The sequence below is a fragment of the Apus apus genome, chromosome 21 (assembly GCF_020740795.1).
Source record: "Apus apus isolate bApuApu2 chromosome 21, bApuApu2.pri.cur, whole genome shotgun sequence".
NCBI lineage: Eukaryota > Metazoa > Chordata > Aves > Apodiformes > Apodidae > Apus > Apus apus.
In genome coordinates, this window is record NC_067302.1 from 141125 (window position 1) to 155172 (window position 14048).

Below are 14048 nucleotides of genomic sequence, written 5' to 3' on the forward strand. Positions count from 1 at the left end.
GATCTAAAGGCTGCGCTTGGAAGGCGCGCGGGACACACCCGGCAAGGAGCTCTGCCGCGCAGGGTTTGCCCGGGATGAAATTCACCTGTGAACTCAAGGCAGCCGCTGCACCTGCAGAACAGCCGGGGCGGCAGGGACCGCGGCAGCTCCCGCGGCCTCCGCCGGGGCCGGTCCGGGGGGTCCCTGCCCCCCGGGCTGGGGGCGGCCCCGGCAGCAGGAGGTGGCGCGCGGGTGTGACGTCAGAGGAGGTGACGTCAGGAGGGGTGACGTTACAGGAGGTGACGTCAGGAGGTGCCGCGGCCTCCTTTGTGCGGCGGGCCGGGGCGATGCTGTCGGGGGGCAAGAAGGCCGCGGAGGCGGCGGCGGGCGGCGAGGGCGGCCCTGAGGCGCCGGTGCCTCCTCCCGCCGCCGCGGGGGCCCTGGGCTCCTCTGCCGAGGGCGGCGGCGCCGCGGAGCGCACCCCCCGCAAGAAGGAGCCGCCGCGGGCCTCCCCCCCGGGCAGCCTGTCTGAGCCGGCGGCGGCCGGAGCTGCCCCTGCGCCCGGCGCCGAAACCACGGGCATCGCCGAGACCCCCGAGGGCCGCAGGACCAGCCGCCGCAAGCGGGCCAAAGTAGGTGGGGGCGCTGGGGCTGCGGGCCCGGCCCGGAGCGCGGCCGGAGTGCGGGGTTTGGCGGGCGCCGCGGGCGGGACGTGCTTGGGCCGCGGCCCGGGGGGGGCGGGCGCTGGGCCGAGCGGGCCTGGCGTGGCCGGGCCTCCCTGGGCGGCCATGGGGTCGGGAATGCGGGGGCTGCCCCGGAGCGAGGCCTCCCGGGCGGACATGCAGGCGTGCGGGAAGCTCATGCGGTGTAAGGTCTCGTCTGGTTACAGCTCACTTTCATAAGGTGTGGGGAGGACTCGTGCACTTTCACAAAGGAAAGCAGCCTGCAACTGTCGCTAGAATTCTGTAGGGCTTCCTGGTCAGATATCAAGCAGTAAAAGTATAAACACTCTAGCATTGTATCAGAGTTCTTATTAACTTAGATTTTCATGAGCATATTTATGTTGCTACTAGGGGTTTATGGATGCAGCTTCTTTTGAGGCTGGGATGATGCTGGTGTTGCAGGATTATAAAGGTGATAGCCACACTTCATCCACTGTTCTTCACTATCCCTTAGTTGGTGTTGGAGACCTGAGCCAATGCTGTGTTAAGGGTGAGATTGTGCAATGAAATCTAAAGGCCATAAAACAGCTTCCAGTAATTTGGGCCTGTGGTATGTTATTCTCCTGTGTTATTCTGAATATTTGAGGATGTTATTATTTTTTTTTTAAGAAACTTTGTCTTGAAAACCTGGTTGCTGAAGACCTTGGAGATCTTAGCTGTGTGTGTTTGATGTGGAAGCTGATACTACTTTGATGAGAACTGAAGCTGTGATACTGAATGTCTTGCTCTTCAGAGCTCATAAGTGATGTGATAGCTGGGCCTGTACCTTCCAAATAGAAACTGTTGAGAAGATCAGTTTGGTGCATCTTTTAAAATGAAGGAGGATAGATGTAGATTGGACATAAGGAAGAAATTTTTAACAATGAGGATGGTGGGACAGTGGAACAGGTTGACCAAAGAAGCTGTGGCTGCCCTGTCCCTGGAAATGTTCAAGGCCAAGTTGGATGGGGCTTGGAGCAACTTGGCCTAGCAAAAGGCATACCTGCCCATGGCACGGGGATTGGCTTTAAAAGTGCCTTCCAGCCCAACTATTCTGTGATCTTCAGAGGCAGCATACCTGGGTTTCTCTTGCTTTACAGTAGCTTGTTAAGAAATACGAGTTAATGCACTGTGTGGGTTGTATTTCAGTGATGTTTCTCTGCATTGGTAATACCCATTTGTTAAGAGTATTAATCTCTCTTAGCACAGCACATCCTGACGATGGCTTCAGCATGAGTTCACCTTACTGCAAATGTTTCTGGTGTGAGCTCAGTTGGGGAGCGTATCCAGGTTAAGAATAAACCTAGGAAAAAGTTTAGGTTTTTATTGGACTTGTTTGTTCTCTGAACGTTGTGTGAGCTCAGGGAGGATGGGATTGTTCAGAGGGCCTTAGGGCAGGGCTAGTTTGTGTTGGTTTCAAATACCTGTGATCTTCTAAGTATGATGTGAGTTAATTGTAGCTTGTGTCAGAGTTCACAAAAGATCCTGGTGGTGCAGCATTACCGAACAGTGAGAAAAACTGAATGTTATGGATGGGAAATAATGTAAATATTTGAAAAAAGCATATCGTGGAGCATCTTATTGTTTTACTGAACTTAGGCTTTCCTATACTCAGGCTTCCCAGTGCTAATTTGAATCGTGACCATTATTGCCCTTCCTAAAAGACCAAACTTTGACTGTGAAAGACTTGTCATTCTTTTGGTGGGAAATGCAGTTGTTTTTGCCATCCCATGGCAGAATCTGACCTGTAGAATGTTAGAGGTCCACTAGCTGCTTTTTTTTTTTTTTTTTTTTTTTTCCCATGGCTGCATATTGTGAGAAGTGCTTTTTTCTTTTCCAACAGGTAGGGAATTTCAATAATAGCATACAAAGCTTTCTTATTTTAGAAAAAGACCCTTGGTTTAATAAACAGTAAGAGATGCATCCCTTCTAGGTTATTTCTTGGTGTTTCCGTGTTTCTTTATGTTGGAGTGAGTATTTTTAACTGGTAATATTATTTATTTTTACCAGAGAACAGAACAAAGATACATGGCAATAAAGATTTCTTATTTTTGGTGTTGTGTTGAGTCAGTAGTGTGACCATCTGGGAGAGGAGGCAAATGTGATCCTCTGTACCAGGGCAAGATTTCCAAGGAATCAGGAGACTGTCTGTGCAACATATGTCCCTGTACAGGACATGAGTGGGTTTTATTCAGGAATTCTTGTGTACAGTTCTGGTCACCCATGTTTGTCACTTAGTTTACTGTTGGAACAAATGACTGGGGCAACAGGAACATACCAGAGCACAGAAAGTTCAAGGTAAATGTAAAGAAAAACTTCTTTACTCTGAGGGTAGGGAACCAGAACCAGCTGCCCAGAGAGAGTGTGGAGTCTCCTTCTCTGGAGACATTCCAAACTCATCCGGTTGTGTTCTCTGTGATCTACTGTAGGTGATTCTCCTCTAGCAGGCTGATTGGGCTAGGTGATCTTCAGAGGTGCCTTCCAACTCCAACCACTCTGTGATTCTGTGACTGGATGCAGAGGCAATTTGATATTCCCCAAGTTTAACAGGGAGGTGAAAAAAAGAAAACTAGAGGGGTTAAAGGGTGATAATAACAAATACACATAAACTGGGCTTGATATGAGTAGAAAGTTTCTACTGTTGGACAGTTGGGTGCTGAAGACCTTTTTTAGCAGAGGTGAAAACACATGCACCTTGTTAAGCTGTTGGATAATTTTATAACATGATAGCTGGGATAAGACTCTGGACAAGGTAACTCAGGCCACTTACTTTGAGCTGGATGCAGTCTTGTTGCTTGCAATGTTTGTTTTAGTAGTGAGATTGAAAGACCTCTTCAGTTTGTTCATTCTCTGTTCTGTTTTTACAGGTGGAGTATAGAGAGATGGATGAGAGTCTTGCAAACCTGTCAGAAGATGAGTATTACTCTGAAGAAGAGAGAAATGCTAAAGCTGAGAAAGAGAAAAAACTACCACCGCCACCTCCACCAGTTCCTGCAGAAGAAGAGAATGAAAGTGAGCCAGAGGAGCCATCTGGTGAGTAGAGACCTTCTCTTCTGACACCACTTACCTGTTTAATATCAGGGTCCAGTGCAGCATTGTGAATGCTGCATCTGACTTTGATCTGGTTTTGAATTATTGTTCTGGAGTGTTTTCTTTGATGGCCCCATATGTGGAAGGAGGGCAAAAATGCAGAATAGTAGCCTGATAAAGATGGAAATATGCACCATCTAATTCCAAACTAACCCAAGCCTCTCATACTAGATTCTTGTGATCCTAATTGTCTCGTCTTTGGAAACTTACTGATCAGAATAGCCTCTTTGGCACTTAGCTGCCACACCTGCTCAGGTACCGACATTCACTTGTTCCTCTGAGAGAAAAGAGGTTAGATTTAGGGGAGTTGCTATGAAGGAGAACAGATTTAATCTACAATGATTCCTGTGGCTGTAAACTATGACTGTAAACTGAAGTCTTGGTTGGACTGGTTGCTTAAACCTCAGTGCTTTTCCTCATTACCTTTGGCAGAGTTGGACAGCTTCACTTTTACATTGGAAGGTTCTTTGTTCAGGAACCAGCTTTTGAAAATGACAAGATTAGCAGTACCCTGTCCATTCTTTACCTCTGCTGTGTATACAGCTGCCACTCTTAGGTCTGGTGTTGGTGTATCACTGCTATTTACACAATCATGCTGTTGCAGAGTTCAGCTGTCAGAGAGTTTTCATGAGATGTATTGTGTGCTAGTTGGTTTTAGACAATAGCCAAAATCTAGTAGTCAGGCTTTTGCTGATTCATCACTGATGTGAATAATTGTTAGTGTTCAGTTCTACTGCTCTTAATTGGCTTCTGTTTGGCTGGCAGATCTGAGAATGTAGATAACAGTACTGATGTCAGTTTGGGGATACTTCAGTTTCAGAAAATATATTAAAAGCCATAGTTGTGTTTTATCTCTTAGGATTTGCCCCTCTAGTATCTCTTTAGTTGTGGCTGTTGACTCTTGATTTGATACAGGAATACTGCAGCTCATACACTTGACTGAAATATTTGCAATTGCAAAAATCTTCCCTGCCCCCTGTTTGTAGCTGATTTATCGAAAATGGACTTGTAATGGGTGCAATTAAGCAAGTAACTTAAGTTTACTACTTAGTTTACCTTAGACTTTGGGTTTCATCCTTGAGACCTCTTTTTGATATTTCTTAGATGCCGTTTTGTGCCCCTAAGAAAGATTACTGAAAAAGTGTGAGGCACAGTCAGTTAAGTACAGTGTTTTATCCCATGAAGGAAGAAATGTGTAAGATAGGCAGTGATGTACTCATGCTGTTCTATAAACACAACAGTCTGTTAAGCAGTTATTCTGCAAGCACTATATTTAGTCATCTAAATACAACCAATTTTAAAACAGGTTCTATCTAACTGCCTAGAAAAAAGAATTCATGTCATCATATCCTTTCTCCATTCCTAGAAAATCTGTGCTAGGCATGAAGCAGTGAAGGTGGAAGATGACAGATTTTCAGTTGTCATTCCATAGCTAGTCTTGCTGTATTTTTAAAGGCTTCTGAAATTATATACATTAGAGGATCTCTGTCTTTATTAATGCGGACATCAAGAACATCAGACCATCTTATGCTGGCTGTTAAAAGGCATTGAAACTTTTAATTCAAACAACCATTAGCAGGAAGAGGCAAGGAGTCTGCTGTGTATTGAAGCACTGTTGATAACTGAGGTCTTCTCTCTCTATCATTTTGAAGCAAAAATGTAAGAAATGTAAGAAATATTAAATAGGGCAGCAATACTAGAACAGGATTGCATATTGAAAAATGAACTAACTATAAAAAGTTAGTTTGTGTGTTAATGTTAATTTTGTCTCATTGCAGACCGTAATAGTTTCCTTTTATGTTTAAAACCTGCAGAAATGCAGGTAATGCAGCAGAGGTGTAAAGCTGCCATGTTATAGGTTATGACCTTTTGTGTTGAAAAGCCTAATTGTGCACACTTCAAAATGTAACAGTGACAGTAGATGGTATTTCATTACACTGTCCTGTCAGACAGTTTACAGTATAAGGAGGTTAAGTATCACACTTACGTGACAGTGAAATACTTGGTCTTTGGGGTAGGTTCTGTTAATGTGTTCGGCTGTGGGGAATTCCAGAAGTTTAGGCTATGCAGATTGCTATAGTCTAGGTTTGCAAGATTGACTGCATATTACTGCAGAACAATTTTTAAAGGTGGAACAGTATTATTAATACAATTTCCTTAAAGTATCTCTCCTTTTTTTTTATTTGAGAAATATTATTTGGTATCAGAAAGCTTCCAAACTCAACATTCAATGCTGAATGACATTTGTGTGCTTGTTTGCCAGTACCCTTTTAGAAATTAAGGAGCTTGCTGTTTTTGTTTTTCTCCTCTGAAGATCCTTTTTGTTTGCCCTCACCAAATTGGATTATTGTTTTTATAGCTTCCTGAAGATTTTCTTCACCAGGTCCTGTCTTTTTAGTTTTGTTAGTATTCTAACTTTGTGGTAATCATACGTTTCTGGCTTCTGTTTTCCAAGTAAGTTTGAGACTGAATATGATCCTGATTAACGTCAAGTGAATTGTCAAATTTAGTGATGCCCTGTCTCTTTCATCTGACTTGTCTGTTTTCCTAATTAAATGTCACTACTCAGTGGTCATCGTATGCTGCTATTCTTTATTTGTAGGCAGTAGATGATCGTATTAAGTGGACTCCTTTGTAGACCTTCCTGTTTGTAGTACAGCTCATGGTCTGTTCTTCTGTTGCATTGAGCCTTTCAGCACCAGTTGTGGGCAGCTGTAATAATGTGATGTTCACATGTACCAACAGTTTGCTTGCTGCTTTGCTCCTTTGCGGCTGGAACATGACTTCCTTACAGGCCAAGAGAGGAGATCTGCACTAGCAGGCCTTGTTTTTTGCACATCTGTGCTCTGGGGAGAGTTCAGAATTGTGTCCAAGCAAGTGGTAATAGTGATGCGCTTTTTTTTTTCTTTTTTCTTTTTTTGACCTAACATTGAAAATGGTTTAACTGGTATTAACAGGAGAGGAAAATACTGATTTCTTTTTGTGAGTAAACCAGAAGCATTTCTGTCCCCTCTACTCACTTCCAGTGCTGACTCAGGGACAGTGAATTGCCACAGGCTGATGTCAGTATCTTTTAGATTTCTTGATATACTGAAGGCACAAATGGAACTTTTCCTGCAAATTAATGGCTTATGCTGGAGTGTAAATATTAATGTTAGAGTTGTGTGAGTCTCTCCCAGCATGGAAGCAGTTCTTACAATGTTCCCATCAAAATGAAGTATGTAACAGTGTAGATGAAATTAGTGTTTCTCTTTTGCTGTCACATATGCATTAGTTCATAGAATCCTGACTTTGGGATTTCTGAGGTCTCTCAAAATGCCATGATTTGTCATGGCCTCTCTTGTGAGTTTCTGAACTTCCCTGCTGTTATACTGATTATGTGAAGGTACTGCTTCTCTGCTGTAACCAAGTGAAAATGTCTGTCTTGTTTCACATCTGTAGATGTGTAAAGTTACAGCATTCCAGATGTTAATCCAGGTTATTGAAGTATGAAAACATTTTATTTACTTTGTGTCTTGCTATAGGGGTTAAATTTGTTCAGATGAAATTCTTCTAAGTTAGAGCCTCGAATTACATTGTGGTAAAGTTGTCCACCCAATAATTCCAAACTCTGAAATGTAATCTTAACAATTGTGTGTTCAGCCTCAGGTTAAACCTTATTTTTGCGTGTTTGGAGATAACACCTTATGTAGTTGTGCTTTAGGAGGTGACTGTTTCATTTGCTAACTTGACCTCAGCAGTTTGTTTCTGAGGTAGCTTGTTTGGACTTCAGAGAACACTCAATTTGCTGGTTATTGAAGCTCTTGGTGTGAAGGAGTCTTGGTACGGGACTGTACCATCTCTGTATTGTCCCATAGCTTCCCACACTCTGGAGGTGACAAGACTTAAGGCAAACATCTGACTGTAGAAGAATATCCTTTAGGAGCTAGACTTGGAGCTATCATCTCCTCTGAAGATCTATGTGAGGTGACCTGTACTAACTTTGTTCCTGCAGACATCAGAGCTGTACTTGACTCTCTTCTAGAAAGGCACTTTTCCTGGTTGTGTTGTAGTCCTCTCAAAGCTGCTATTTAGGAATTAAATGCAGGATAAAGTAATTTTGAGACTTCTTCAGATCCTTCAGATTAATTCTTTGCCTTTCCTTGTGGTTCCAGCCCTGGATACATTGAAAGACCTACAGTGCTTGGTATTGATCACGTTACTGATCAATGGTCTTGACGTGTACTTGTCTTCAAAGGTGATCTTAGTGTGTTAGAACATTGTTGGTGTATTAAGGGTGCTGAAGCCAAAGTAAGTGGCTGAGCATTTCCAAAAAATGTTCTGTTCTCATGCTTAAAGGAAGGATTTATGGGGGGGAGCGGGGGGGGAGAATAATAGGCTCTGTGGGAAACTCTTGAAAATAAGTGGCTTTTCAGACTGTTTCAAACTATCCCTTTGCATATGGGGAGACTAGGGAGTATCAAGGGCAAGATTATACATTTCTTATGGTTTGAGATCCATAGAATCTGATGGTATCCATAGTATCTGATACTATCCATCCACCTGATCTTGGCAGTAAGAAATATATTAGTATTCAAATCTTAGCCGTTAAAGTTGATCTTAAGTATTTAGGCATCAGGAATGCTACGTATTGTGCACTATGAGATTTCCTTTAAAGGCTGATGTAAAGCATTCCAGTAACATGGATAACACTTCAGAATATCACAGAGTTTGGTGCCCTGAACCTAGATTCCAGAAGATGGGATTCTCAGAAAATTGGTTTAGTTAGTTGGTGAAATTTAATACCTAAAACGCCAACTGCCGGGCCTTTTGTCCAGTATGGTTTAACTTATGGAGTAAGGTCCCTGAGTTCTCCTCTTTCCTTCCACAGGGCAAGCAGGAGGACTTCAAGACGACAATTCTGGAGGGTATGGAGACGGCCAAGCATCAGGTGAGGGTGGCGTTTGATGCTTGCCACATAGTAGCAAGAGCCGCCAGTTAGGGTTGATGCTTGTAAGTGCGCATGGGTGTGGCTGTCCAGAATTTAGCAAGAGGTACAGGAGTTGTTTACCCACCTGTTAAAAAAGTGAGGAGTATTTTCAAGTTTCAGTTGAGGGCTATTCCAGCTGTGGGAAAGGACACTGACTTATGTTGAAATGCCTCAGGCCGATCTCTCATCCCTCCACTCCTCTCTGTGTTTAGAGGAGTCCAAACATACAAAAAGATAGCTCTTACCTAGCCAGTTTCTACCACTTAGAATGACACAGAAAGCCCTGGGCTTCAGCACGGTAGACCTTTTTTTCTAATTTGGTGAAGGAACATAGCATGGAGTACCTTTTTGCTCCTTTGTTTTTGTGTGGGGTTTTTTTTTTCTTTTGAAAGGGTTTGTTTCAGCTGTGTATCAATGGGTAGCCCAGGAGATTTATCTGTTGGGGAGATTCATAGTCTGCTGCTCAGTAGACTGGATTTGGAATGGCATTTGCCATTGGACCTGATGCTTGCAGTATTCATTTACTGTTTAATTCACAAAATTGGTGTCTGTACTCTTAAGTACTGCTTAAGTGCTACTGAAAATCTTCCTCCAACTCTGCCACTTTTATTCTCACTTGAGGACTGAGGATTAGAGTTTTCAGCAAAGGAGTCAAAGGCTCCAGAACCTAATCTGTACCTACAAGTTGCTCTTTTTAAAGCACATACAACTTGAAGATACTCATATGAGGGAGTGCGTCCTTGCTGTTCTGAAAAAAGGAGCATAGTTATATGTTTTGGATCTTAACACTTGCACAGAATTTCCGTCTATTATACATCATGGCCCTAGGGATGTATTACCTATCTCATTTTTTGGCTGGCATTGGCTACTTGGAAGTTCTGCATGTTTTGCATTTTAGATATATGCTGAGAGTATGCTTTAGCATTTTTGTGATTCAGCAGCCAAATAACTTTCCTTTAGAGTGTTTTTTTATCTGCAGATATTTCAGTAAGTCTTTTAAGTGAGCAGCATCCCTCAAGATTTCTTCTGTGGTGAAGAAGACAGCATATTAGTTGCTGATGCTGAATGTCAGGAAGTGGCAAGTGTGTGTGTGAAAAGATAAGAATCCAGTCTAGGCTGAACCATACCAGTCCTTAAAGAGCTGTCTGCCCCAAGGAAACCATGTGTAGTTCTAAACTGGTACTCACTTTTACGTGTTGCTTTGATGAAACACAAGCAGTAAGGGTGTGGGATGGGGATGATTTAATCAGCCTAAAGCTGATTAACTTGGAGCTGTGTAGTTACAAAAGTCAGTTCAAGGACATTTTGTTTGTACAAGATCTTCTGGTGGTAGGGCCAAATAAAACAGTATCTTTATATTCATAGCTAATAATAAGTTGGCTTTTTCTAAATTCTTCTGTCGAACCCTGTTGTGTTTGGGTTTTTTGGGTTTTTTTTCCTAAATCCCAGTGCTCATCCAGAGCTGTTAGTTTCAAAGTTCAGGTATTATGATAGAAGACATGTAGCCTTAAAAAAAAACAACCCAGTAATTCTTTCCAAGGCTGTTAGGAGTGTCAGCTCTCTGTCTTCTCAATTTTGAAGAAATAAATCACAAAGCTTTTCAAGAAAGCGGTGAGTTACCTTCAACCTGCATATCTGAGTTTCCTGGCAAGTGAACACTGCCTGACAGTCCACACTTTTTAGCAAATGCCTGGAGAAGGCTCACTCATTTTAGCATAAGCGTGGGAGAGGTAGACAGGTTCAGCATTACAAATCTTTAACTGACCATTCTCTGAAAATGGCCAGTTTTTTGATTGAGCTGAGCTTTTTGATAACTTGATGATCTAGAACCTTAATTAATATTTGTTAATATTAATCAAGTACCAAATATTAATCAAGATAATTGGTTTTTTGAGTTGATTTACATGCAGTTTTTGGAGCTCATTCTACATTCACGTGTAGATGTTTTCACAGCTGGTCCAGTGTTAAACTGGAGGACAACAAAAGGGCTGGGGGATGTTTACAATTAGAGAAGCTGAAGCTCTAGAAGAGCTCAGGTTTATATTCCTTAGCTGAATACTAGTGTCAAGAAGTGTTGAAGGTGTGTAAACTTTTCCTATTGTTAATTTCGTTTTACTTTCTTGCAGTGCTCTGTATCTTCTGTTCCTAATTTCCTCATGTTGTAAAATTCCTGTAAATTATTATAGACAGTTTTCTTTACCTTGAGTCAGCATGCAGTTAGTTCTTCTAATCTTGGCTTGTGAATGAGTTTTGTTAGAGTCACAACTGTTTCCTCACATTTTTTTCTCCATCTTTGGGATGTAAAAATACTTGGAAGTTAAAGGTGTGTGTGGTTGCACCAGAATTGAAAGAAAACAATTCTTGTCCCCAGTACAGTGACATGTGTCCCTCTGCTTCAGACTTTCACAGTGGCTTTCGTTTGTGTAACACTCTGCAAGCTTACATTTTCTTTGGTATTTATTAAAATCTTTTGAACTATTCTAGTTTCAGTGAATTATCTTAAACTTATTCCATTATTATTTTTTCCCCTGTGGAATGTATTGGCTTATCTTTCTAGACTGAATGTTCTCTTCTCTGTCTGTCTGATCTTGAGTCATTTTGTAGGGCATAGAAGATTTATTTTGTTCTTGCTGTATTTCATATCTGAGTGCTTCATTATGTTCAATGTGCCTGCAGGATTCTCCTTCTGCACTCTACTTGTGCTATAGCACTTTATGTGGCTGTGTCTTCACTTGTAACTTGATATATCAAATTTATAATAACTTTTATGCATGTAACTTTGTATAAAAGTGTAACTGTGTATATAGTATAACATTCAAATTAGGTTGAGGAATGTAGGCTACATGACTGTATTATTATTTCATTGCCAGAGTTTGATTTGATAGAAGCCATTATGAATTAAGTCTTTCCATAGAGAGCACGTCGCCTGTATGTGTTCAAATTAGTCTTTTATATGTGGAACATTTAAAAGGAAAAGTCAGAAATCTGTAGTGGCTGAGTGTAAACTGTACTTGGAGAGTACACCGTAAAAGTCTAGATAGGATTGTATTTCATTGCACTACCTGTTATGGATATATAAAATATACAAAAGGAGAGGTCAAGGTGGATTCCTGTAACTTGAGGAGTTCATTGTAAACTGAACCTAGAAAAGCAGGTGAGAGAGAACTGTAGGCATTGTGCTTCTATCTTACAGATCTCTTACCTTGAGCAGGATCCAAAATGTTTTTCATATTCTGGTAGAAACTGGAAACCATAATGAGGGACAGCATCTAAACCAGTTGTGATTTATTGATACTATATTTTGTATCTTTGTTATATAAAATATTACATATGTTACACTGATATGTGCTCTTGCCCCTTTACTTTTCAAGGTTTTTTTGCTGTTTTGTTTTTTCCCCTGTAGGAGAGCTTTTTCATTAACCCTAGATGATCCCTGTAATTCAAAGAGCTGTTGACTTGGGAACCTACATGTCTTGCAGAAAGGACTAATTGAAAGTATGACATGAAACTGGTCACCATAGAACTTCAAGGCTAGGTGCACTGGCTAGGAAGGGTAGTGTAAAAATACTTCCTTAGCAGTTCCTTTTGCAGTGCCTCTAGACAACTTGTCTTTTTGTTGTAGGTGTGGAGGGTGCAGCTTTCCAGAGTAGACTTCCACATGACCGCATGACATCTCAAGAAGCTGCCTGCTTCCCTGATATAATCAGTGGGCCACAGCAGACTCAGAAGGTGTTTCTGTACATCAGGAACCGAACAGTAAGTTTATTGTGAAAGTATTGATGAAAGAAGGGTAGTGCATTTGTGTACCTTGCAAAGACTTTGACAGTTACTGAGTCTAACAGTTGGTAAATATTTAGTTGGTTTGTTTTTGAGGTGGTGCAGTTTCATTTCTGACATCCTATCATGTAAGTTGCTAAGAAAGCTGTTATCCGTGTTTTGATGGAGGCAATGCTGGGAGGCAACATAAAGAATGTTTAGTATATTTACACTATCCAAAACAGCTATCAAAACTACATGATTCAGTTAATACAGCTGTTAAAAAGAAAATAAACAGAAAGCTGGTATGAATGTCCTAGTACTTGATCTCAGCTTAAATATTCAGTCAAATACATTGTTGCTTCAAACAAGGCAAACCCCTCAGCTTTTTTTTCTACTTTGGTTAGCATTCGTTTGTTGTAATACTGAATCATCAAGCCAGGCAAGTGGTTTATTCTAAGAAGAAAATAGTTACTGTGCTAGCTTTGATTTCATAAAAGAATTTGTAAAACTGAATAAAGGAAACTCTGCTGTTGCATGTTTGTAGCATTTTTGCCCAATTCAAAACTTGCATGAAATTTAAAGTATAGAAAGAAGAGGCAATATTTAAATAATTCACTAGAGAGTGATATTTCAAGTAACAAATGGAATAAAGAATTGAATGAATCACCTGGTAAGTAAAAACGTATTTTGGAAGGATGACAGTAGCTTTTATAAAGGACAGTTACCCTTTACAGCCCATCTGAGTTCTTCAAAGTTCATCAGAAAGTGAACAAAGGAGATGCACTTAATGCGCTCTACCAACAAACCCCTAACCAACCAATGAAAAAACCTGCCATGAAACAGTAAAATCTCATGCTAAATTCCTGTGCAGGGCAGTTGTGGTTTAAAGCCTTTAAAGTCTTTTAAAGCAGGCACTGTCTTGTGTATCCATAGTCTGAAAGTCAGAGCTTGTAAAGAAGTGGTAATTTGCTGCTCATACTAAATTACTTTGGGAAGTAAAATGAGGACTACAAAAGATGAAGACTCTTATACTGTGTGATAAAATAGAGTAAATTAATTTAAAAGTAAGCTAATGTGAATAATGGAAGTAATTGTATGCAAACATAGAGATATATATATTAAAATACAGATCATGGGCTTTGCATTCTTCCAGCTGAGAGCAGAATCTTAGTATTATGGTATGTAGTACTACCAAATGGTTAGTTCCACACGTGGAAATTTTCAGAAGGAATACCGTTAAATACTTGGGAAACAAATAGAATGGACTTTGCTAAAGATGAAATTGACCTCAAGTAACCTCCCAAATTATATGGTAATTCTTTCTTAATTTTTCCTATTCATTATACTTGTATGATTTCCACTTTAATTTTGTATCTTTGCGGAGCTGTGAAATAGTGCAATTTTAGAGAAATACCCAAATAAATTACTAATTCAGGAGTGTAAAATGGTGTAGAGATGGATGACCTAGATCTATTAACTGTTGTTAAGGAAGGAGGTGTTACCTTGGGAAAACAGTTGAAGCCAGTTAAAGCCAGGTTGGATGGAGCTCT

General features: G+C 41.0%; 1 protein-coding gene across 4 annotated transcripts in view; it reads left to right on the forward strand.

The window, feature by feature from the left end:
- The first annotated feature begins 288 nt into the window (after positions 1–288).
- Positions 289–14048, forward strand: part of KDM1A (lysine demethylase 1A) — a 43687-nt gene continuing 29927 nt past the window's right edge. For 3 of the 4 annotated variants that reach the window (XM_051637998.1, XM_051638001.1, XM_051638000.1), the window contains exons 1-4: positions 289–611; positions 3548–3713; positions 8641–8700; positions 12362–12495. In XM_051637998.1, the coding sequence (XP_051493958.1) occupies positions 327–611; positions 3548–3713; positions 8641–8700; positions 12362–12495 (645 nt within the window). In that variant the 5' untranslated portion in view covers positions 289–326. The remainder of the gene's footprint in view (positions 612–3547; positions 3714–8640; positions 8701–12361; positions 12496–14048) is intronic. The other variant, XM_051637999.1, reaches the window with a different exon arrangement.